Source organism: Podarcis filfolensis, assembly GCF_964270895.1.
Source record: "Podarcis filfolensis genome assembly, chromosome: 7".
NCBI lineage: Eukaryota > Metazoa > Chordata > Lepidosauria > Squamata > Lacertidae > Podarcis > Podarcis filfolensis.
This window is the reverse complement of record NC_139603.1, coordinates 23,727,223-23,749,989: the sequence shown is the minus strand read 5'-3', so window position 1 is coordinate 23,749,989 and position 22,767 is coordinate 23,727,223. Positions and strand designations below refer to the sequence as shown.

General features: G+C 45.6%; 1 protein-coding gene across 2 annotated transcripts in view; it reads left to right on the top strand.

Moving 5' to 3' along the window:
- Nucleotides 1–22,767, top strand: part of DROSHA (drosha ribonuclease III) — an 81,167-nt gene that overhangs the window by 46,046 nt on the left and 12,354 nt on the right. For both annotated transcript variants that reach the window (XM_083623700.1, XM_083623699.1), the window contains exons 22-26: nucleotides 2,739–2,841; nucleotides 10,526–10,596; nucleotides 13,167–13,211; nucleotides 15,157–15,314; nucleotides 17,123–17,228. In XM_083623700.1, the coding sequence (XP_083479826.1) occupies nucleotides 2,739–2,841; nucleotides 10,526–10,596; nucleotides 13,167–13,211; nucleotides 15,157–15,314; nucleotides 17,123–17,228 (483 nt within the window). The remainder of the gene's footprint in view (nucleotides 1–2,738; nucleotides 2,842–10,525; nucleotides 10,597–13,166; nucleotides 13,212–15,156; nucleotides 15,315–17,122; nucleotides 17,229–22,767) is intronic.

The following is a 22,767-nucleotide window of genomic DNA, read 5'->3' as shown; positions in this document are numbered from 1 at the left end:
CCTGATGGTGAGCTGGGCATTTTAGGTCAAAGAACAGCTCTCGGCGTGCAGAGGACTGAGAAAACCCTGCAGCCCTTCAAGGAATATCACACACGGTTTCACATGACATCCCTATCACTGCAAGCCCTGGCTTCCTCCCAAGGCTGTTTTCTTCATAACCATGGTGTGCAAATCCATTTCATTCCAGGGACGCAGTGCTTTTTGTAAACAGCCAGTCTGCACTAAGCCTGGACGTGTTTCCTGCTCCTTTTTAATTTTTCATTTATGATTTTCAATTTTACACATTCCGATAGTCACTTTAACTTTTCAAAACTTGACTTCCTTCCCCCTCTTCCTGTGGTTCCTTAAATTTATTTTTTTATATTTCCTGCTTATTACAAATGAGCCGAATTGAATCATTTATCCATCTCCTTTAAATGTGTACACTTTTATTACAATAATCCTGTCAATGTTCTTATCTGTTTACAGTTTGTTTGTAAATATTCAATAGACCATTTCCCTTCCTTGATACAAAAAATGTTGTCTTGATTTTTCCGGTACGTTTCGCCATTTCTGCATATTCCATAAGTTTTGGTATCCATTCTTCTTTTGTCGGGACTTCTTCTTTCTGTTTATGGGCAAATAACTTTCTTGCCGCTGTAGTCACATATATGAATAAATTTCTATACAGTTTGGGTAGTTCTGTGGATGCATTTTCTTCAGACTTTTTATATGGATTTACCTCTTGTTGTTTTCGTTCAGTGACTCAGGTCTGAATTGCTGTGGTAAAATTCACTATAAATGGAACTTTACTGAAAAAATACAGGTTTTTTTTATTAAAAAAGGGGTGATAGTTTAAACTCAATAACAGTTGAATGCAAATTCTTTCTAGTGCCAAATCGCTATGGAAGCAGTGTGTTGTTTTCTAAATGCGTGCCTTGGCACTGAAATAGACCAACATATATTTGACTGTTCTGAAGTTAAACATGACCCATCCCAACCGAAATGGCCTGTGAGAGCAAAGCTATAAAAAATAACTTGGGAAAAGATCTTTGCTTTCTTTTCTTTTTCGGATAAGTGAAAGGATTTTGATTTCAAAGCTTTCTAAAGTCCTTCGCAGACATTCAGTGTTGACAGAGGCCCAGGAAAAAGACTCATGTCAGCTCAGCTTCAAATATGTGCATGGGTTGTATTTAACTAATCTTCACTCAGACTACACCGGCTGATGTTAATGAACCTGAATCAGTCATGTCCATTAATTTCAGTGGGTCTACACTCAATAGGACTAACATAGTATAGGTAAAGATAAAGGGACCCCTGACCATTAGGTCCAGTCGTGGATGACTCTGGAGTTGCGGCACTCATCTTGCTTTATTGGCCAAGGGAGCCGGGGTACAGCTTCCGGGTCATGCGGCCAGCATGACTAAGCCACTTCTGGTGAACCAGAGCAACGCACAGAAATGCTGTTTACCTTCCCGCTGAAGTGGTACCTATTTATCTACTTGCACTTTGACGTGCTTGCGAACTGCTACATTGGCAGGAGCAAGGACTGAGCAACAGGAGCTCACCCCGTTGCGGGGATTCGAACCGCCAACCTTCTGATCAGCAAGACCTAGGCTCTGTGGTTTAACCCACAGAGCCACCCACGATATGTGGAGTTCTTACCCATAAAAATTTGTTCTGTGAACTGCCCTGAGACCTCTGGGTATAGGGTGGTATGGAAATTCAATTAATAACAAACAAACAAACATTGGTGGATGTGCAAATAGTGATGTAGATACTGGGCTATGGGATACTGGATTCTGTTGTACGTAGCATCCAAAGTATGGGTATTGGGAAGGTCTGGGAACAGGGTGGGTATGCTGGGAGTGTGATTGGGGCAGAATGGTGTGATCCTGATTCTCTACCCGCGTAGAGAATATCTGCATAGGGTTAACATCCGAACCCGGGAGGCAACTTCAAAATACGTTTATATGAAATACATTTAAACTTCCAATTTCTGTATCCTTTTCTAAAGAACAACGTTTGAAACTCCCATTGTTCCAGGCCCATTTTGCAACAGGGAATTTCATCAATGTGAGCGGCTTCTGAGCTCTGGGCGCAGGACTGCGCTTAAAATTTCAGATTAAAACTGCAGAGTGGAAGGAAAGGAGGACCTTTTTCTGCCTCCCCACTTCCAGCTACTCTCCGAAGGCAGGAGAAGAGACCCTCTTAAGAATATTAGGGGAGTGGGCAGGAGAAGGACTAGACCATGTGAAAAATGAACATAATATTTTAGAAGCGGTTGGTTCATTTTCAGCTTTGTATTCTTGTTATTAAAAAAGTGTGCCTAGACATTTCGTTGTTGTGCTCTTAACCCCTGTTTAAGGTGCCCTTTAGCTCCTAGCTTTCGTATCTCAGTTTCTAACACTGCTAAAGACATTTTAAAAGGCTGGGCTTAATTTTCATTCCTGAGGATACCATTCTACAGAGTGTGAGTACTGTGGGATTAATGCAACATTTCCATCAACTATAATTTGGCATCTACTACATTCATCAAAATGTCATGCAAATTATAATAATTATGTGAAAGTAAATTGGCCAGTTAGCTTTGGCTCTGCAGCCCATTGTGTGTTTCCAATTTGACCTTCAGCACTAAAGAAGTTGTCCGAAGATGCCCTAACGTTTACATATCCCTAACATTGCGTGTTCCATGTGTTCCTCCACAGTGTGTTTGGTCTGTAGTTTCATCTTACAGAAACTGTCTTGGTCTTTTGTAGAAGCTGGAGCTGGATCGATTTATGCTTTATGCTCACGGGCCCGATCTTTGTCGAGAATCAGATCTGCGTCATGCAATGGCCAACTGCTTTGAAGCGTTGATAGGTGAGATACCTGCGCTGCAGCTTTTGTCATGCTAATTGTGTGTTTTGTCCAGCGTTAATTCCCCTTATCTGTATGAATTTCTGCTTTGGAAATAAGTCCGCAAATGGCTCTTCGACGTGGTAGCAAAATGAATATCAGATTCTCGGGACAAACTTAACAGACAGGGTGTCATCTTTGTGCTCTGTTTGTGTGGTTACCAGGACCTGCAACTTGCTTCTCTTGGACTCTGAAGTCCAGTTCAAATAAGCCACAGTTTATGAAGCCAGGAATGAGCACTGAGGCAAAGCGCTTCTCACTTCGTGCAACAGAATCAGATCACGTCTTATCAGCCTAGTTTGTTGACTGACATTAAGCCAGTTTCCCAGTTTGGACGTAACAGAGCCTTAATACATCACAGGGATGAATAATGATAATAATATAATAATTTATTATTTATACCCTGCCCATCTGGCTGGGTTTCCCCAGCCGCTGTGGATGGCTCCCAACAGAATATTGAAAGCACGATAAAACATCAAACATTAAAAACTTCCCTAAACAGGGCTGCCTTCAGATGTCTTCTAAAAGTCAGATAGTTGTTTATTTCCTTTCCATCTGATGAGAGGGCATTTCACAGGGAGGGTGCCACTACCAAGAAGGCCCTCTGCCTGGTTCCCTGTTACCTCACTTCTAGCAGTGAGGGAACCGCTAGAAGGCCCTCGGAGCTGGACCTCGGTGTCCGGGCTGAACAGTGGGGGTGGAGATGCTCCTTCAGGTATACTGGGCCTTTGAGGCACACTTTTTGAGTGGCTGATCCACTGTCCCTCAGACCTTGTGGGGGCTATGCTATATTTTTTTGGGGGGGAAGCCCCACAAATAACCCAGAGATGCATTTTAAATAAAAGGGCACATTCTACTCATATAAAAACACTCTGATTTCCGGACCGTCTGTGGGCCGGATGTAGAAGGCGATTGGGCCAGATCCGGCCCCCAGGCCTTAGTTTGCCTACCCATGGTTTAGGGCTTTAAAGGTCAGCACCAACACTTTGAATTGTGCTCAGAAATGTACTGGGAGCCAATGTAGGTCTTTCAGGACTGGTGTTATATGGTCTTGGAAACGTTGAAGTCAGTGCCCGTCTTGGAAAAGAGAAGGGAGGAGATGAAGGAGGAGCAATCAGCCGTGGTGCTCATTCCCAGCTACATAAATTGTGGTTTATGAAGCCAGGAAAGAAAGTCCAACCTGAGACAGAATATGGACCAGTATGACTGTGGTGTGATCCATCAAGTCAGTTCTTCGGTTCCTACTGTGAGGAATTGCATCTGACTTCTGACTTAGTACAAATACTAGGTCATCAAAACATTTATGAGCTAAACTGAACAAAATTAAACTAAATTATGCTGGTGGGATTTAAGGTTACAAGCCAAATGCATGTTTATTTGGATTTGGGCTCTGCTGACCTCTGTTTAAGCTCTTGTTATTCTGAGTAGCAGTAATGGAATGGTTTCCAAACTGGTTTTAAAGCTAAGTGCTGTTCGGTATAAGGAATTAAGTAGGCCCTGTCTGCCGGCTTGCAGTCTCTTGGACATTATAGAAGGAGGAACATAATAGGAAGGGAAACTGTGACAGGGGAGGGGATTAACTAATGGATAAAGACCAGAGGTTAGCACGCCTGACTCAAAAAGCTATTTAAAAAATGACATCTGATGGAGATGTTCTAGCAACAAGAGGGATGGCGTTGCAGCGATCTGGAATAACGAGAAAAACAGCGTAGGTGAGGAGAAACTGCTGAGATTTTGGGTTTGATGAGGAGTAAAGTGTCTTTAGAACATAAAGAACAAGGAAGAGTATAGAGGAACAAGAAGCAGGAAGATGAGACGGAGCCGTACATGGAAACATCCATGAAACGAAGTTTAAATTGGCTTCCATTTCCCTATAGGCCCTAGGCTAGACCATAGCTGTCAACTTACAGATTTGAAAATAAGGGACCAGCAGCCTCGAAAATAAGGGATCAGCAGCCAAAATAAGGGATTTTCAGAGCACAGGTATGTTCAACTTCTGAGCCCCTCTGAGCCAAAGGCAGAAAGCCCAGGCAGCAGCCAAATGAAGCCTCAAGCAGTGGTTCCCACAGCGCAGCAACCCAGCAAAGGGGATGCAGCAAGGAAAACCACCGTCACCTCTCCGCTGGGAAGCGCTGAGCAAAGGCGAGTCCCCCAGGCAACGCGGCCGATTTGATCTGCACAAGGCATGCAAGCTCCACCCCCCAGTCGTTCTTAGACTCCTTATTGGGTGAGTAACGCAGCCAAGCAACACAGTTGGAGCCTCCCTCCTCCCTGGCCAGCAGGGGGGGGGGAGGGAGAGGAGCTGCTTCCTTTGAAACCCGGGAAATTTAAGGGACATCATCAATAAGGGACAGCAGTGGGACACAGCGCTGGGATAAGGGACTTTCCTGCCAAATAAGGGACGGTTGACTGCTATGGGCTAGACCAGGAAGGTGATGAAAACCCTTGGTAAAAAGCAGAGGAGCTGCAGGATTTAAAATAAATGAGAGTGGCCAAAGTTAAGAGAAAGGATGACCAAGTGTTTTCTGGTAAGAGAAGTAAGCAAGGTATTTGTAGTAGCAATGGAAATAAAGGAATTCTGGGAGATGCTTAAATGTTGGGACCGGTGAGAATTAGCTCTAGCAAAAAGACAAGGAAGATCAGTCGAAAAGAACCCTCCAGTGCATACTTCTTCAGGAGAAATAGAGACAGAACCAATAAAGAGGAAAGATGAGAGCCAGAACTCAAAGGATGAATCAAAAATTCAGTTTTAAATGAATTCAGTTTCAGAAACTGAAACTGGCATCGTTCATTAAGAAACAGCTGAAAGGCAGGCAGAGATCTTAAACTGGGAAAGAGAAGCTGGGAGTGGAAAAATACAGTTGTAGACTACCGGCTTGAAGAAGGAACACTAAAAGAACGAGTAAGGGAGTCCGACAGAAGTAAATACATAGCTGGGAGTTGAGGACAAAATCTTCTGGAACGCCAGCAGAAAGAAAGAAAGAAAAAAGGAAATCGAACTTTCAGTAGGGAGTGATAGCCATCTTCAAATATCTAAAGGGCTGTCACGTGGAGGATGGAGCAAGGTTGCTTTCTCCTGCTCCGGAGGGTAGGACTCGAACCAATGGCTTCAAGCATAGCTGTCAAGCGTCCCTTATTTGGTGGGACAGTCCCTTATCCCAGTGCCATGTCCCGCTGCTGTCCCTTATTGATGATGTCCCTTAAATTTCCCGGGTTTCAAAGGAAGCAGCTCCTCTCCCTCCCTCCCTGCCGGCCAGGGAGGAGGGAGGCTCCAACTGTGTTGCTTGGCTGCGTTGCTCACCCAATAAGAAGTCTAAGAATGACTGGGGGGGTGGAGCTTGCATGCCTTGTGCTGATCAAATTGGCTGCGTTGCCTGGGGACTCAGCGCTTCCCAGCGGAGAGGTGACGGTGGTTTTCCTTGCTGCATCCCCTTTGCTGGGTTGCTGCGCTGTGGGAACCACTGCTTGAGGCTTCATTTGGCTGCTGGCTGGGCTTTCTGCCTTTGGCTCGGAGGGGCTCAGAAGTTGAACATACCTGTGCTCTGAAAATCCCTTATTTTGGCTGCTGATCCCTTATTTTCGAGGCTGCTGGTCCCTTATTTTCAAATCTGTAAGTTGACAGCTATGGCTTCAAGTTGCAATAAGGGAGATTCGGACTAAACATCAGGAAGAACTTTCTGATGGCAAGTGTTCAGCAGTGGAACAGACTCCTGCGAGAGAGAGATGGTGGGCTTCCCTTCCTTGGAGTTTTTGAAGGAGGGGTGGGGTAGCGTCTGTCATTATGATCTAGTTGAGATTTCTCCACTGCAGCGGGTTGGGCTAGATGACCTACGGGGTCCCTTCCAATTCCACAATTCTGTGATTCAGCGAGAATCAAAGGTATTGAAGATTAGAGAAAGAGAGTCGGCAGCAGACGAGGAAAAAGAAGCCGGGCATCTAAGTGGAGATTGAAAGGGGGGAAGCCGAATTGTGCCATTTTTTTAAAAAACAAAGAAAAGTACAAGTATAGAAGAAACAGACAAATGGGAGGGGAGAAATAAAAACCCTATAAAAACCCTGCTGAAAACCAATTGGTTAAGCCGAGTGGGGAAATGAAGAAGGAATTGGATGAAGGAACCACAGGAGTAGCATCCTCTAATGGGGAAATCCATGTTTCAATAAGAGCAAAACAAGAAAAACGATCAGAGATAGCAAAATCATTAAGTACGACAGCTTTATTAACTGCGGGGCGATGGTTTAATAAAGTGCAAGGAAGGAAAGACTGCCACACAAGGAGGGGGAGGTAGATTAGCATTGCAGCGTTGTCGAGAAATGGGAGGACCCTGGTCACCAACAAAGGAAAGGGGAAACAGAATGGATCAATTACTCCTAAAATAGTGAAAAGGGGGGGGGGACACCCTGGGATTCCAAAGCAATCAGAATAATGAAGGAGGTGGGAGTGGGGGTGGAAAAATGCTAATTGATAAATGGTGAATGCTAATTTATATATATAGTTTTATTCATTTATTAACATTCTTACGTTACATCCGTAAACATTATCCTATTATATCACAAGGTTTATTATAATATAATTTTCAGCATGTATACAAAGTTTATATTCAAAGTTCATATATCTAAAGAAAAGAAACAAGGACAAAAGACTATTCCAAAATCATATATGTACCAACACTTTGGACTTCCTGTCTATCCCGTTGTATATTCCTTTTTTACAAATGAATGTACTCTTATCATTGTCTATTTCAAATGCCAATTGATAAATGATACTTTGGCTTGCTGCCTTGCTGCCTTCCTAAAGGGGCTCGTTGTGTCTGATGATGACAACTATGATGTGTTCTCCAAGGAGGTGTCTGATTTTTAAATTTTATATTTATTCATCGAATTTATATACCACCCTATACCCAGAGGTCTCAGGGCGGTTCACAGAATAAAATCAAGATGTAAAACTGCAAAATGCGTACAGTGGTACCTCGGGTTAAGTACTTAATTCGTTCCGGAGGTCCATTCTTAACCTGAAACTGTTCTTAACCTGAAGCACCACTTTAGCTAATGGGGCCTCCTGCTGCCACTGCACCGCCAGAGCACTATTTCTGGGTTAGCGGAGTCTGTAACCTGAAGCGTATGTAACCTGAAGTGTATGTAACCTGAGGTACCACTGTAATCACAATAAAAACAACAACCCGATAGCCCTCCCCCCTCAAAAAAGCCACATAGGATGTCAACCAAATCAACCAAAGGCCTGGTTGAAGAGGAACGTTTTTGCCTGGTGCCTAAAGGTGTATAATGAAGGCGCCAGGCAAACTTCCCTGGGGAGAGCATTCCACAGGCGGGGAGCCACTGCAGAGAAGGCCCTGTCTCATGTTGCCTCCCTCTTCTGGACCTCTCAAGGAGGAGGCACACGAAGCAGGGCCTCAGAAGATGATCTCAGGGTCTGGGTAGGTTCCCATCAGCCCCAACCAAGGTAGCCCAGTGGTCAGGTATGATGAGAGTTGTAGCCCAATGACGTCCAGAGGGCACCCCATCAGCTACCCCCGCGCCTGCTGCTGTACCCCCATTCTGTCTTGGAAGAGGCTGTCCCCATCACACCTTGCCCCTGCAAGTAATAATGGCAGCGGCAGCTGGATCCACTCGGTCCTTGTCCTCTGGTCTTGGCCTCCTAGTTTGATGCTCTATGGACCTCTTGTTAGTCTAAATCAATCAATCAATCAATCAGTCTTTATTACGGTCCAGAGACCCAACAAATCGTTACAAAGCAATGCACAATTCAGACAGCCTACCTGCAGGTTAAACAAGCATTTTGTTCAGACTTAAAGATAGGGATCATTGGTTCTTGCAACCACCGATAAAAACTTTGCCGCTGCTAATGTTCTAGTGTTTGTCCGGTCTTCCAATAGGAACCTGGCATAGTGAGCCTCTGATTTTCCCGGGAAAGGTACCAGCAACGGTAATATCAGTCTAAATCCCTTTGTTCCTCAAGGGGACGGGTAGTCATCAGGGAGACGAGATAGAGGGAATTGGCGGAAAAGGGAGGCGAGGAGAAAGAGGGGTGGAAAAGAAAAGAAAACTCGCAAGCGATGGGATGACGCAGAACAGAACCGCCAGAGTTTCATCCTTATGCATTTTGCCTTGCCTTGGAAAATAGATTCTAGCTCTTTGGGTTCTGCCTTGGGCTATATTGCGTTTCGTCAGATCAAGATAAGGGGGTTGTGGGTGGGGGAAGCTGTGCTTTCCAACTCTGCTTCGCTTCTCACACACGCTTTGATGTTCAGCGTTTTAAAAAATAAACGGGACGGGGGGGAGAGTGGTTTGATTCCAGCACTTTTGGGACAAGGAAGGGCAGGGCTGTCTCTCCTAGGAGCTAACTGCCATTTATTTGGCAAAGGGAAGCCAGGGCATCTTGTCTCTGTGTGTGTGTGTGTGTGTGGTTTTTTAATTTTAATTTTGGTCGTCTGTATGCCTCATGAGCCTAGGACTTGCCGATCAGAAGGTCGGCGGTTTGAATCCCTGTGACGGGGTGAACTCCTGTTGCTCGGTCCCTGCTCCTGCCAACCTAGCAGTTTGAAAGCACATCAAAGTGCAAGTAGATAAATAGGTACCACTCCAGCGGGAAGATACACGGCGTTTCCGTGCGCTGCTCTGGTTCGCCAGAAGCGGCTTAGTCATGCTGGCCACATGACCCAAAAGCTGTACGCCGGCTCCCTCGGCCAATAAAGCGAGATGAGCGCCGCAACCCCAGAGTCGGTCTCGACTGGACCTAATGGTCAGGGGTCCCTTTACATTTACCTATGCATCATGCTACGTGGGGTGTGGTGGAGCGTCGGCCCCAAGCATAGCAAAGGGAAGCTTGGGTTTCGTTTGGCGTTTGTAGGGGTCGTTGCAAAGCAGCAGACTTTCACAAACCAGGACTGAATAATTAGGAAGTGGCACTCAAGTACAGTGGTACCTCGGGTTACAGACGCTTCAGGTTACAGACGCTTTAGGTTACAGGCTCCGCTAACCCAGAAATAGTACCTCAGGTTAAGAACTTTGCTTCAGGATGAGAACAGAAATCGCGCGGCGGCAGCAGGAGGCCGCATTAGCTAAAGTGGTGCTTCAGGTTAAGAACAGTTTCAGGTTAAGAATGGACCTCTGGAACGAATTAAGTACTTAACCCGAGGTACCACTGTACGTTCTTGTGTGTGTGTGTGTGTGTGGGTCAGTCTAAATCCCTTTGTTGCTTAAGGGGGACGGTTTTTTAGTAGGGAGGTGAGATAGAGGGAACAGCAGATAGAGATGAGATAGAGAGGATCGGCTAAAAATGGTTAGTCTTTGGTTATTTTTCGAGCTGTTTAAATATTCCCTTTGCAGCAGGTATGAAGAACCTTTTTTTCTTTTTTCTTTTGAGGGGTAATCCATTGGGGGTAATTCTGTCAGGGTTTGTATGGTGACTGTAGACAAGGCTCAAGCCAGCAGTGGAAAAAAATCCTCTCTCTATACCTCTGGGTATAGGGCGGTATATAAATTCAAGAAATAATTATAATCTCATTCTGTCCCCCTGCTCTCACCAGAACATCTAGGCATTTTCTTTCTTTCTGGCTCAGGCTCACAGCTTGCGTTTCCGGGCAATCTCTTGAATGTTAATGCGCATCTTACGGCAAATTTTGTCACGCAGGGGCGGTTTACTTGGAGGGAAGCCTGGAGGAAGCCAAGCAGCTCTTTGGACGCTTGCTTTTCAACGGCAAGGTATGACTTTATCCATAGCCTCGTTGTGCCTTCCAACACGTCTCTTGCTTACAGAATCAATTTGAGTTATGCTGTGGTTCATTAAAGGGAGTGTTTCAAAGGAAAACGGAAAGGCTTCCTGCTTTTCAGAATGTCCTGGCTTTATATAGCAGCAACATTTATTTATTTTTATTGTCATTAAGTGTGCTCTGCTGCAAAACAGGGATGCGCAGGGTGGTTTTCAGAAGCAGCGCAGGGAGTGTTTGTCCCTTCCATAGCTGTCAACTTACAGATTTGAAAATAAGGGACCAGCAGCCTTGAAAATAAGGGACCAGCAGCCAAGATAAGGGATCTGCAGCCTCACCTGTTCCATGCAATCCAGTCTTCCTGTCCTCCTGCAGTCTGGTCAAACTCATGCTGGGTAGCTTCGAGAACACTGTCCAACCAACTTTGTAACCAGAGGTTCAACTGACTAGAATCTGAATCACATGCACCACAAGGCCTATGCAGCCTCAACTTAAGATGGCTCCCCGGCCTGGCTTTGCACTGCAAAGTTTGCAGCAGCACGTGCAACAAAATGGCGTCCAGCATTCAAAAAACCCCTCAGCTTGCATTAACTAGCCACACACAAGGCATGCAGGCTCCACCCCCCAGTCGTTCTTAGACTTCTTATTGGGTGAGCAACACAGCCAAGCAACACAGTTGGAGCCTCCCTCCTCCCTGGTTGGCAGGGAGGGAGGGAGAGGAGCTGCTTCCTTTGAAATTTAAGGGACATCATTTAAGGGATATCCATCAATAAGGGACAGCAGCGGGACATGGCGCTGGAATAAAGGACTGTCCCTTCAAATAAGGGACACTTGACAGCTATGGTCCCTTCTCCCCCCCCCCCCCGCACTGCTTTTCTTTTACAATCCCTCTTTCCCACGCTTGCCGCAGCAAACACCCATTCAGTCATGCGTTCAATTGGTTAGAGCAGGGTTTCCTGAACTCGAGTCTCCAGCTGCTGTCGGACTACAATTCCCATCATCCTTAGCTCCCAGGGATGGTGGGAGTTGTAGTCCCAAAACAGCTTGGAAGCCAAGTTTGGGAAACCCTGAAGAGTATTTAAATGCCACCCTATAATGGAGTTATCACCAGGGGTGGATGGGATCAGAACCAGAAATAAAGCTATTTAATATTCAGCGACAGTAAAAACAACATAAATACAGCATAGGAACCCGTGTTGCAGAGGCTAAAAACAAGCTAAAGGACCTGGGAAAATAAAAAGGCCTTTGTGTGGCACCTGAATGACACCAAGGCAGGCTCAAGGTGAGCGTCTCTAGGGAAGGCATTCCACAGCTGGGGAGCCAACACTGAAAAAGGCCCTTCCCTCCCCTAACTCAGTGGGAATGCTCAGAGAAAGGGTTCCAGAGGAGATCTACAATTCCAAATAGATATACTTGAATGGGGGAAGTATTCTGGTCCCAAACTGTGAAGGACCTTAAAGGTCATTTGGAGTAGGAAAGTGTCTAGGAGCGGGGGAAGTCGAGGAGGTGACAGTGATTGTAAGTGAAAAGCAAAAGGCACGGAGAAGGATCAGCTGAGGCAAGACTCTTCAGCTAGCTGGCCTTCCTGAGCTTCCTCAACACATATATGCAGTTCTTCTCATCTACCCCAGTGGTGTAGCATGGGTTGCCAGAGCCCAGGGGATCGGAGGGAGGTAAATGGACAGAGCACACATGCGCCACCCAAGAGATTGCAGGCACGAATATAAGAAAAGAAGAGTTGTTCAGTTGCCTGGAGAGGACACTTTCTGGTTCACATGCAGAAGATGTTTCCAGCAGATCCCAGTGTTGGAAGTACACAGCTGTATTGAGGCAGCACCGGGTGTTGAAATTTGGCGCTCCCTAACAATTTTGTTCTCGAAATTTGTGTTCTCGAAGCTACTAACATGAGTTTGACCAAGCTGTGGGAGGCAGTGGAAGACAGGAGTGCCTGGAGTGCTCTGGTCCATGGGGTCACGAAGAGTCGGACACGACTAAACAACTAAAAAAAATTCACCACTGCTCTATCCTGGCTCTGATCCTGCCAGGCCTCACAGCTTCTGCTGTTCACTGACTCAGCTGCCTGCATCCCAGCCCTGAAACATAAGTGTTAAGATGTAATTGGTTTTGTGCATACATCTGCCTTTGAGTATAATAGAATCCTACTGTATTATGTGGTTTGTGTATCTTTGGGTTTGTGTTGAGGTTTCCCCTCCCTTTCAGATGTAAGATGTCCCTTTCAGGCCGGGGTTCTTATCCTTTTTACTAAACTTTTAAGCAAAGGGGGGGGGAGAAGGTAACCTGTTACATAGTTCAAGAATTGTGTGTGTGTTCGTTTTCTCCTTCCACCTAATGGATATGCACTAAATGGATGCGCTACAGGCAGTTTAAGCAGAGAGTGCCCGCTTTCAAAAAAATTAGCTTGCCGGCACTATTGAAATCGCAAAAAAAAAGCAGAGTCAGCATCTGAGCCCGTTTCAGTACTTCGCAGAATGACATTTTATTTAGCAATGTGGAATTTGTTAAACGGCTCCCGTGAGCTTTAAAAGCGTCTCTCGATGTTTGCAGGACCTGCGGGAAGTATGGCTTAATTATCCGCTGCACCCTCTCCAAGTAAGTGTCTCCCTTTTCCGTAAGGAATTTCAGAGTGCTTTTCTTCTTCTTGCTCTCTCTCCCCCCCCCCCCACCCGTTCCCAAGGATGCCTTTTAAGCGGCATTGCTGACATCTCTGAACGGCTAGCAGGCACATGGCCTTTGTGAATTTCTTTTGTGGCTAATAACTGTCGAGAGCTCGGGCTCGGGGGGCGGGGGGCAGGGACTTCAGAGTGCCTCAGGCAACAGGCAGGCAGTAATTTGGCAGGTGGGTGGCAGACACAGGACAGATGAGTGGCAGATTTATAGTCTGGTGGCAAAAGGTGGGGAAATAACCAGACCGTCTTCCTTGCTAGGAAATCTCCCCAAGTGGAAGAGTGCAACAAAAGTGGGAGCTTTGTAGCATTACGTGGTTGGCCTCTCACTTCCTGATTCATCTCAGCATCAGGACCGTTCTGGGCTGTGGAGTGACTCTCCCAGGTGAACCTGGGATCCAGTTCTCTCCCTGGACAGCAGCCCTAAGTAGTGAATGATCCACAGGGATTCCTAGTTTGAAGTCATCCTGGTTTGGACAGTAAGCTTCCTGGGAAGAATGCCTATTCATTGAGCATAATGGCAAGGGTGTCATCATCTCAAATTTAACAACACCGTTAAATAATAAATGCATCTGGTATTTGTATTTTTTATATTTTTTGAACGCCTCAGACCCCTTCACATGCATTATGGAGATCACCAGGAAATCTGTAAGCACTGGCAGTTGTCTCTCTTCCTCCAACTCCAAATAATATTAGAAACGAATAGTACTTTCGGTATTTTTGTGAGAATGAGTGGCATGAACATGTACCATAAGTGATTCATGCTGAAATCCCACCGTTCAAAACTACCTGTGCAAGTGGTCCACATATGACTTTATCAGTGTTGTGAAAGGGCCACAAAGAAGTTGAAACCCTCTACCTTTTCCCGTTGCAAAAACTCAGTCTAAATGAGGGCTGAAAGAATTCTCTGTACTCAGGATCTGCCCATAGAAAAGCTACTTCTCAGCAAAAGGGGACAAACCCCTTTTGAAAAATGTTAATTATGCTCCTGCAAAACCCCCAAAGTATGAGCATTGTATTATCATTTAGCAAGCGTCCCTGCTAGCTTCTCGCTGAAATAATTTAATTTGAAAATACTAAATTAGAGAAAGAAGGGGGAGGAGTTGATAGTGAAATAGCGAAGTTACTTGCTATACACACACACAGAGTTGTACCTTGGAAGTTAAACGGCATCTGTTCCGGAAGTCCGTTTGACTTCCTAAACATTCAGAAACCAAAGTGCACCTTCTGATCAGCTGCAGGAAGCTCTGACGTTCAGCTTCCAAAAATTGTTTGAAAACCGGAACACTCACTTCCGGGTTTCAATCATTCGGGAGCCGATTTGTTTGGGAGCCAAGTCATTCAAGATCCAAGGTACAACTGTATATAAAAGAAACATTTGAACCAAGACTTTTTCTTTAAAAAAATATTATTTATATTTATCTCCTTCTAATCCTCAGAATACAATTGCTGTCAGGACAGTGGAACAACAGGAAATATGAATAGGGCCAGTTTTTTAAAATAAAAAAATCACTAAAATGGCAAAAGGTGTAATCAATCCACTGAGAAAAGCTAATAAAAAATAACATTGTTGAACGTATGCAGGAAAGGCCAGAGAGCTCAAAGGCCCTGGTGACGTTGATCTTTTTGCTTCAGAATTATCTGCTACCTTTCAACCTGTTAAAAAAAAAAAATGTGGTCCAGGCTTTATTAAGGTAATGTGAAGTAGCCATTGAAAATCTGCTTTGTTGTGTTTTGGCCCCATGTCTCCTCGGTAATATACAAAGTAAAAATCACAGTGTTCATTATTTCATCAGCTCCAGCTTCCTAAATTGGGCCTTAAATCTTTCTTCTAAGTTCACGCTGTTCTCTGCGTTCATATTTCTTTACAGCTGCAAGAGTCTAATACTGACCGACAGCTGATTGAGACATCTCCTGTGCTCCAGAAATTGACCGAGTTCGAAGAAGCCATCGGAGTAATTTTCACTCACGTTCGGCTTCTGGCCCGGGCTTTCACTTTGAGAACTGTCGGATTTAACCACCTAACCCTGTGAGTTTGTTGGGCGTTTCTTCCCCCCCCCCCCCACCGCCAGTAAAGTTTATGATTATTTCATTTTAGAACGTACCGTATTTACACAAATCTAGTGCACCATCAAATCTTAAGGCGCACCTCAATTTTCAAAACTTGAAACCCCAGAAAAGTATTGACTGGCGCCATCAAATCTCATGCGCGCTCTAATTTCTGCGGCGTAATTTGCCCCCCCCCCAGGTGCGCATTGCACCCGAATAAATACGGTGTATGAAACAGAGAGAACAGTTACAACAACTGGCAAAAAATTAAAATGCGGAAAATTAAACTGTAAAATAGGCCTGGAGAATGCGTTGAAAAGTTTGCTGGTGGTTTTAAAATGGATCTCAGGCGTTCTTTTCTGAACAGGCAGCTTTGTCGAGTTTGCCAGCTGTGGATGCTCCTGGATAGGGATCGCCTGATCATAGTAGACCAACCTCATGACTGGATCACTGTAACATGCTGCCCAGAAGCACCAGCCGGTGCAGAATGAGGCGGTCAAACTGCCGAGGAAGGGGCTGTGCCAACAAAACTGGTCCGTTTTCCCTCTTCCCTCAAGTCTTCACCCTTGTCACCCTCTATGAGTTGGGGGTGGCTTTCTTAAGTGGGGAAACTCCAGTTCTTGTGGAGACGGGAAGGTGTGGTGTAGTGGTTAAGAGCGGTAGATTCGTAATCTGGAGAACCAGGTTCGCGTCTCCTCCACATGCAGCTGCTGGGTGACCTTGGGCTAGTCACGCTTCTCTGAAGTCTCTCAGCCCCACTCACCTCACAGAGTGTTTGTTGTGGTGGAGGAAGGGAAAGGAGAATGTTAGCCGCTTTGAGACTCCTTTGGGTAATGATAAAGCGGGATATCAAATCCAAACTCTTCTAATAAATGCGAGGGAAACCACCACGAGACCCTCACAAGTCATGTTGGGCGATAGGAATGGTGATCTATGAGGACAAAAATATTGTAGAAATATTTGAAACCTATTTGAAATGACTCGCCTGTTTAGTGCTTTTTTGGGGGGGGACACGGGGTTCTTTTTATAGATAATTATATTATAAGTATACAGTCATACCTTGGATCCCGAACGCCTTGCAAGTTGAACGTTTTGGCTCCCGAATGCCGCAAACCCAGAAGTGAGTGTTCTGGTTTGTGAACGTTCTTTGGAACCCAAACCTCTGATGCTGCTTCTGTGGCTTCTGATTGGCTCCAGGAGTTTCGTGCAGCCAATCAGAAGCTGCGCCTTGGTTTCCGAATGTTTTGGAAGTCAAACAGACTTCCGGAAGGGATTCCATTCGACTTCCAAGGTATGACTGTAATATTATAAAATTATTATGTTGACATTATTAAATGTAATATAATTATAATAATTATGTATACTTTTATATTATATATATATTATATATTAAAATATATAATATTTTGACATTTTCAAATTTTATATCACAAATTAAACATTTTTTATTTTACCATACATTTATTGACTTCCCTCCTGTTCCAACGTTCATTTCACTTTCTCACCATTCCTGCATATTTTGATATATCCATCTAGTTCTGTCCTCCTATCTTCAATATTTATTATACTGTCAATTTTACTTTAATACTGCCAGCGTTTTCAACAGTACACAATTGTTTCCCATATGCTTGACAAAAAATTCCCACTCCTCCTTCAATACCTTGCGCAGGAGCCATGCGAAATCATTCCAATTTTAGCTTACGTGCTGCCAAAGCGAGCCCAACGCACATGTAGTTCTATAGCGAGGAAAGGCTTGTTTTTCTATCTTTTCAACTTTATTGATTTCAGGGGCCACAATCAGAGGATGGAATTCTTGGGAGATTCCATAATGCAGCTGGTGGCGACGGAGTATTTATTCATACATTTCCCGGATCATCATGAAGGCCACCTAACGGTGAGATTGCCACCTGTCACTCTTCTCCGGAAGCAGAACTTGACAAGTCAGAGGGGGCAGGAGAGACAGAGGGCAGGGGGAAAGACAGAATGAATTGTAGAAGCAGCAAGTGAATTATTCTGGGCTTAATGAAGATCCACAACCTCAGCGCGCTGCTGCTCTTAATAAGGTTTTGTTAATTTGAAGATGTGAATCCAGCCGCGATCAACGAAGTTTTGATTCTTGCCACCCAGGCATGATGTCTTCTCTTCTTTAAAGCAGGTCAATAGCTTTAATAACCGCCGCGATTAACTTGTTCCACCTCAAAACTACAAGTAGCGCTTGTTTCATTAGCAAGCACTTGGGGTAGACAGATGCTATGAACATGGGGTCTGTAGGAATGCTTTGGGGGGGCAGTTTCAGGGCTAATAGGTAGCTCAAAGCAACAAACAAATCAAGTTTGCCTTTCTTTTTAAGAATAGCTGCTTCGTTTCAGTAACACGCAAGTGTCGGGTGGTCTCTCGACTGTTCAACTAGACATTTATTTCAACTTGCTTACCTTGCCCCATAGAACTTAATGGGAGCCCTTTAGAATCAATCCTTCTCCCCTAGCCAAATACCCCCACCACAGAAAGGCTTTCCTACTCATGCTTCTGTCCCTCCCTTTATCACACGTGGTCCCAGGGCATGGCACGATAAGCCGCTTCAAACCACAACAAACCAATCTTTGAGTAAGTACCATTGTTATTTGTTGTTGTTTAGTCGTTTAGTTGTGTCCGACTCTTCGTGACCTCATGGACCAGAGCACGCCAGGCACTCCTGTCTTCCACTGCCTCCCGCAGTTTGGTCAAACTCATGCTGGTAGCTTCGAGAACACTGTCCAACCATCTCATCCTCTGTCGTCCCCTTCTTCTTGTGCCCTCCATCTTTCCCAACACCAGGGTCTTTTCCAGGGAGTCTTCTCTTCTCATGAGGTGGCCAAAGTATTGGAGTCTCAGCTTCAGGATCTGTCCTTCCAGGGAGCACTCAGGGCTGATTTCCTTAAGAATGGATAGGTTTGATCTTCTTGCAGTCCATGGGACTCTCAAGAGTCTCCTCCAGCACCATAATTCAAAAGCATCAATTCTTCGGCGTTTAGCCTTCTTTATGGTCCAGCTCTCACTTCCATACATCACTACTGGGAAAACCATAGCTTTTACTATACGGACCTTTGTTGGCAAGGTGATGTCTCTGTTTTTAAGATGCTGTTTAGGTTTGTCATTGCTTTTCTCCCAAGAAGCAGGCGTCTTTTAATTTCGTGACTGCTGTCACCATCTGCAGTGATCATGGAGCCCAAGAAAGTAAAATTTCTCACTGCCTCCATTTCTTCCCCTTCTGTTTGCCAGGAGGTGATGGGACCAGTGGCCATGATCTTTGTTTTTTTGATGTTGAGCTTCAGACCCTATTTTGCGCTCTCCTCTTTCACCCTCATTAAAAGGTTCTTTAATTCCTCCTCACTTTCTGCCATCAAGGTTGTGTCATCTGCATATCTGAGGTTGTTGATATTTCTTCCGGCAATCTTAATTCCGGCTAGGGATTCATCCAGCCCAGCGAGGGCAAATCAAAGAGATAAGACAAAACACAGCTAACTACATCTCACTGCTCAGTCTAGAAATGATATCATCCCGTCAATGCCTGTGCATTTTGCCAGAAAGTAAAAGGTTGGCCGTGGTTGCAGCGTTCGAAATTTGCCAGGCGCCTTTTGCACCTGGCTATCGACCACTTGCGAGTAAGCGAAGATGCCCATTGGCCAGGAGGGCACCATCTGAAGATGCGTGCCTGGGGATCCTTGGATCTTGACTGTTTTCACACACTGATACCCCACCCTGTAGAATCCTATCCGTTATATGTTATCTGCGCAATCAGGATGAATTTATGGAACTCAAAGGTTGTCTTGGAAAACACGCCTTTTGAGCTGCTTGGCCCCAAAATGGCAACCAGGCATTTTGTTTGGGCAACTGTAACCCCAGTTTATGGAATCCTTTGGCGCCAAGCTTATACATCTGAGTTTCTGCATAGTTAGGGTGCCATTTTGCTACACTGACTGGAATGCGACTACAATCCAGGAAACTCGCTTTTATTTACATATAATGATCCTATATCATTCGCCTTTGTGCTAGCCAGAAGGAGAAGCCTCTCCTAGAAATTTCTTTCTGAATGCAACCGAATCTTTCTTTTAAGAGTTCTGCAGCACAAAGAAGATCCAGTTTTGACTTTATGCTGTCCATCCCTTCCAATCCCCCCTCTCCTTTGCTCTCTTCTGCATATTTCCACTCGGCCAGTAGCTCCAAGGAAGGCTAACCCCTGATTTCAAAGACCCGAGTGCTCTTTGAACTTGCAGCTGAAGTGGCAGGGCATTTTAATGTTTAACCAAAGTTACGTTTTAAGCAGCGAGCGGTTTTCCCTCCACGCCGCTTTCTCCCTTGGTCCCCTTCCTCTGTCTTCTGCCCGAGACCTTCTCTTAAGCATAATTTGAGCCTGTCTCCCTTCTGTCTTCTGATGAATAAATATGACATGTTAAATTTCCTTATCAGCGGGCCTGCCCCCTCTCCCAAGCTCCCTTTCATCTGATCAGACTGAAATAAGCTTTCAAAAGTTGCTTTTATGTTTCGGGCGCGCGTTAACGTTCTGTATCGTTCCATCTTTCACAGAAATTTCACCTCGGCTGTTCACCCAGCCTTCGCATCCTATGCAAATTGCAGTGTGCCATTAGGTTCTGCTTTCCGAGCCGCTGGTTCGCTGTGGACGTTGCCCCAAATAAGTTGCGTGCTTGTTCTTTTGGAAAGTGGCTGCTGTTAATTAAAGCGCTGGGCTCCTCTCTTCCTGTCAACCGGCTCTCGGTTCTCATAGTACTTAATTCTTCGTCGCCACAGGTGGCTGCATTTTTTGACAATTAACACTGCAGTCCTCCTGCGACGGACACATTGGGGACCAGCTCGCTTTGCCCGGTGTGAGAGGATTACATGTTGCCAAGTCTATTTACGTTAAATTGGCTGAAGCCGTAGTAATATTCACGGATCCAGGATGAGAGCGATAAATCGACCGCCTGTTACCACGGCTCTTGCAACATCCTTTAGACAATTGGAGAGGATTATATGTAAGCAGCACCTTAGGCACCTCCATCATTAGCGAGTTACACAGAAGCTCTCTCTGCTTTGTATGCGCAGTGGAAGCAAGAGCACACTTCTGTCGGCAAGAGAAATTGAGCTTGGCATATTTTCTGCCCATTAGCTTGCTTCAACAGAAAGCTGGACACGAGTCGGGGGCTTCTGACCTAAGACAAATTGTAGCATAATCTTAGGATAAGCACAAACCGTGGTTTGCCAGTTTGGACCAAATGATAAACTACAGATTGCCTCAAGCTAGGAAAGGAGGGAGAGGATAGCTGTGTGCTGTGGTCAGGAAGGAGCACCCAACATTTCAGGAATGCGGGTGGCGCTGTGGTCTAAACCATCGAGCCTCTTGGACTTGCCGATCGGAAGGTTGGCGGTTCGATTCTGCATGACAGGGTGAGCTCCCGTTGCTCTGTCCCAGCTCCTGCCAACCTAGCAGTTTGAAAGCACACCAGTGCAAGTAGGTAAATAGGTACCACTTCGGCAGGAAGGTAAATGGCATTTCCGTGTGCTCTGGCATTACAGTCGTAATGGTGGACCGTTGTGCCAGAAGCGGTTTAGTCATTCTGGCCACATGACCCGGAAAGCTTTCTGAGGACAAATGCTGGCTCCCTTGGCCTGAAAGCAGAGATGAGTGCCGCACCCCATAGTCCAGGGGTCTTTTGCCTTTTTACCTTACACAACACTGAGGGTTCACGTTGGGTACCATTTATGTAACCCTAACCTATGTTTTGGGGACGTGGGTGGCGCTGTGGGTAAAACCTCAGCGCCTAGGACTTGCCGATCGTCAGGTCGGCGGTTCGAATCCCCGCGGCGGGGTGCGCTCCCGTCGTTCGGTCCCAGCGCCTGCCAACCTAGCAGTTCGAAAGCACCCCCGGGTGCAAGTAGATAAATAGGGACCGCTTACTAGCGGGAAGGTAAACGGCGTTTCCGTGCGCTGCGCTGGTGCTGGCTCGCCAGAGCAGCTTCGTCACGCTGGCCACGTGACCCGGAAGTGTCTTCGGACAGCGCTGGCTCCCGGCCTCTTAAGTGAGATGGGCGCACAACCCCAGAGTTGGACACGACTGGCCCGTACGGGCAGGGGTACCTTTACCTTTACCTTTAACCTATGTTTTGGTGTTACATCTGAACCACTTTGGTGTGCTTTGCCTGCCTATTATTAGTTTTTATTTAAAAAAATTGTGTGTTATAAAGCAAACAGATCAACAGGGAAAGGTACATCTATTGTCTCCACTTTCAATTCATAGTCATTTTCTCAGTTTGTTTACGTTTGGCGAGAGACACTTTTGTCATAGACATCTTTCTGAGACTCCTTCCGTCACTCCTGCACTGTAGGGGGAGCCGTAGAGTCACGAGAAGCTGCGTTAGGTCAAGCCAGGTCCATCCATCTCAGCATCGCCAACTTTGATTGGCGGCTTCATTCTGTGTTTTCCAACATGGGATTTCCCAGCCCTAATGGGGACTGAACCTGGAACCTTCTGCATGCAAAGCGTGCTGCGGTGCCTAAACCCCTCTTCCCCAAAATGGATCACTTTTGGATCCCCACCGAACATCAATCTGGTTTCCATACAGCCCTCCCTCTAAGAAGCTCAGAACAACATGGTGATCCCTCCTCTGTACTCCAGCAACCCTGTGAGGTAGGCTAGACAGAAAGAGAGTGTGTGGCTCAAGGTGAGCGTCATGGCTAAATAGGGAATTAAACCTAATTCTCTATGCAGTAAATCGAACACTCAGACCACACTAGCAGTTCCCTCTCACCCATGTTCTTAGACCTGTTCTAGTAGGTGCCTCACCAGGTGTCTTCCTTACGGAGTGTCATCCTAAGTGCCCAGGTGAGAAACCTCTTTCAACACCCATCTACTATTCCCACCGACAATGCCTTTGTTGAGCTCTTCCTCTGACTTCCCAGCCACCCAGGTTTCTTGAATCAGGGCTGCAGTAAGTCATGCTTACCTACTAATCTTGTCCAATGCTTCAGTGTTTTCCAGATTCCTGTAGCAGGACCCTCGTACCTACAGGACCGCCTCTCCTGGTATGCCCCACAGAGGACCTTAAGGTCCATAAATAGCAACACCCTAGAGGTCCCGGGCCCTAAGGAAGTTAGATTAGCCTCAACCAGAGCCAGAGCTTTCTCAACACTGGCTCCAGCCTGGTGGAATGCTCTGTCTCTTTCTGCAGGGCCTGTAAGACAGAGTTGTTCTTCCTGGCCTTTGGCTTAGAATCAGTTTGACTCCCTCCCTCCCTGCCTTCCTCCCTCCCTTTCTTTCTTTTTTCCTTTCTCCTCATGTGATGAGGCTGCATTTTAATGTTTTAATGTTGTATTTTAATCTTGTTTTTTAAGTTATATTTCAATCAACTTGTTTTTATTATTGGTTGTTAGCCGTCCTGAGCCCGGTCTTGGCTGGGGA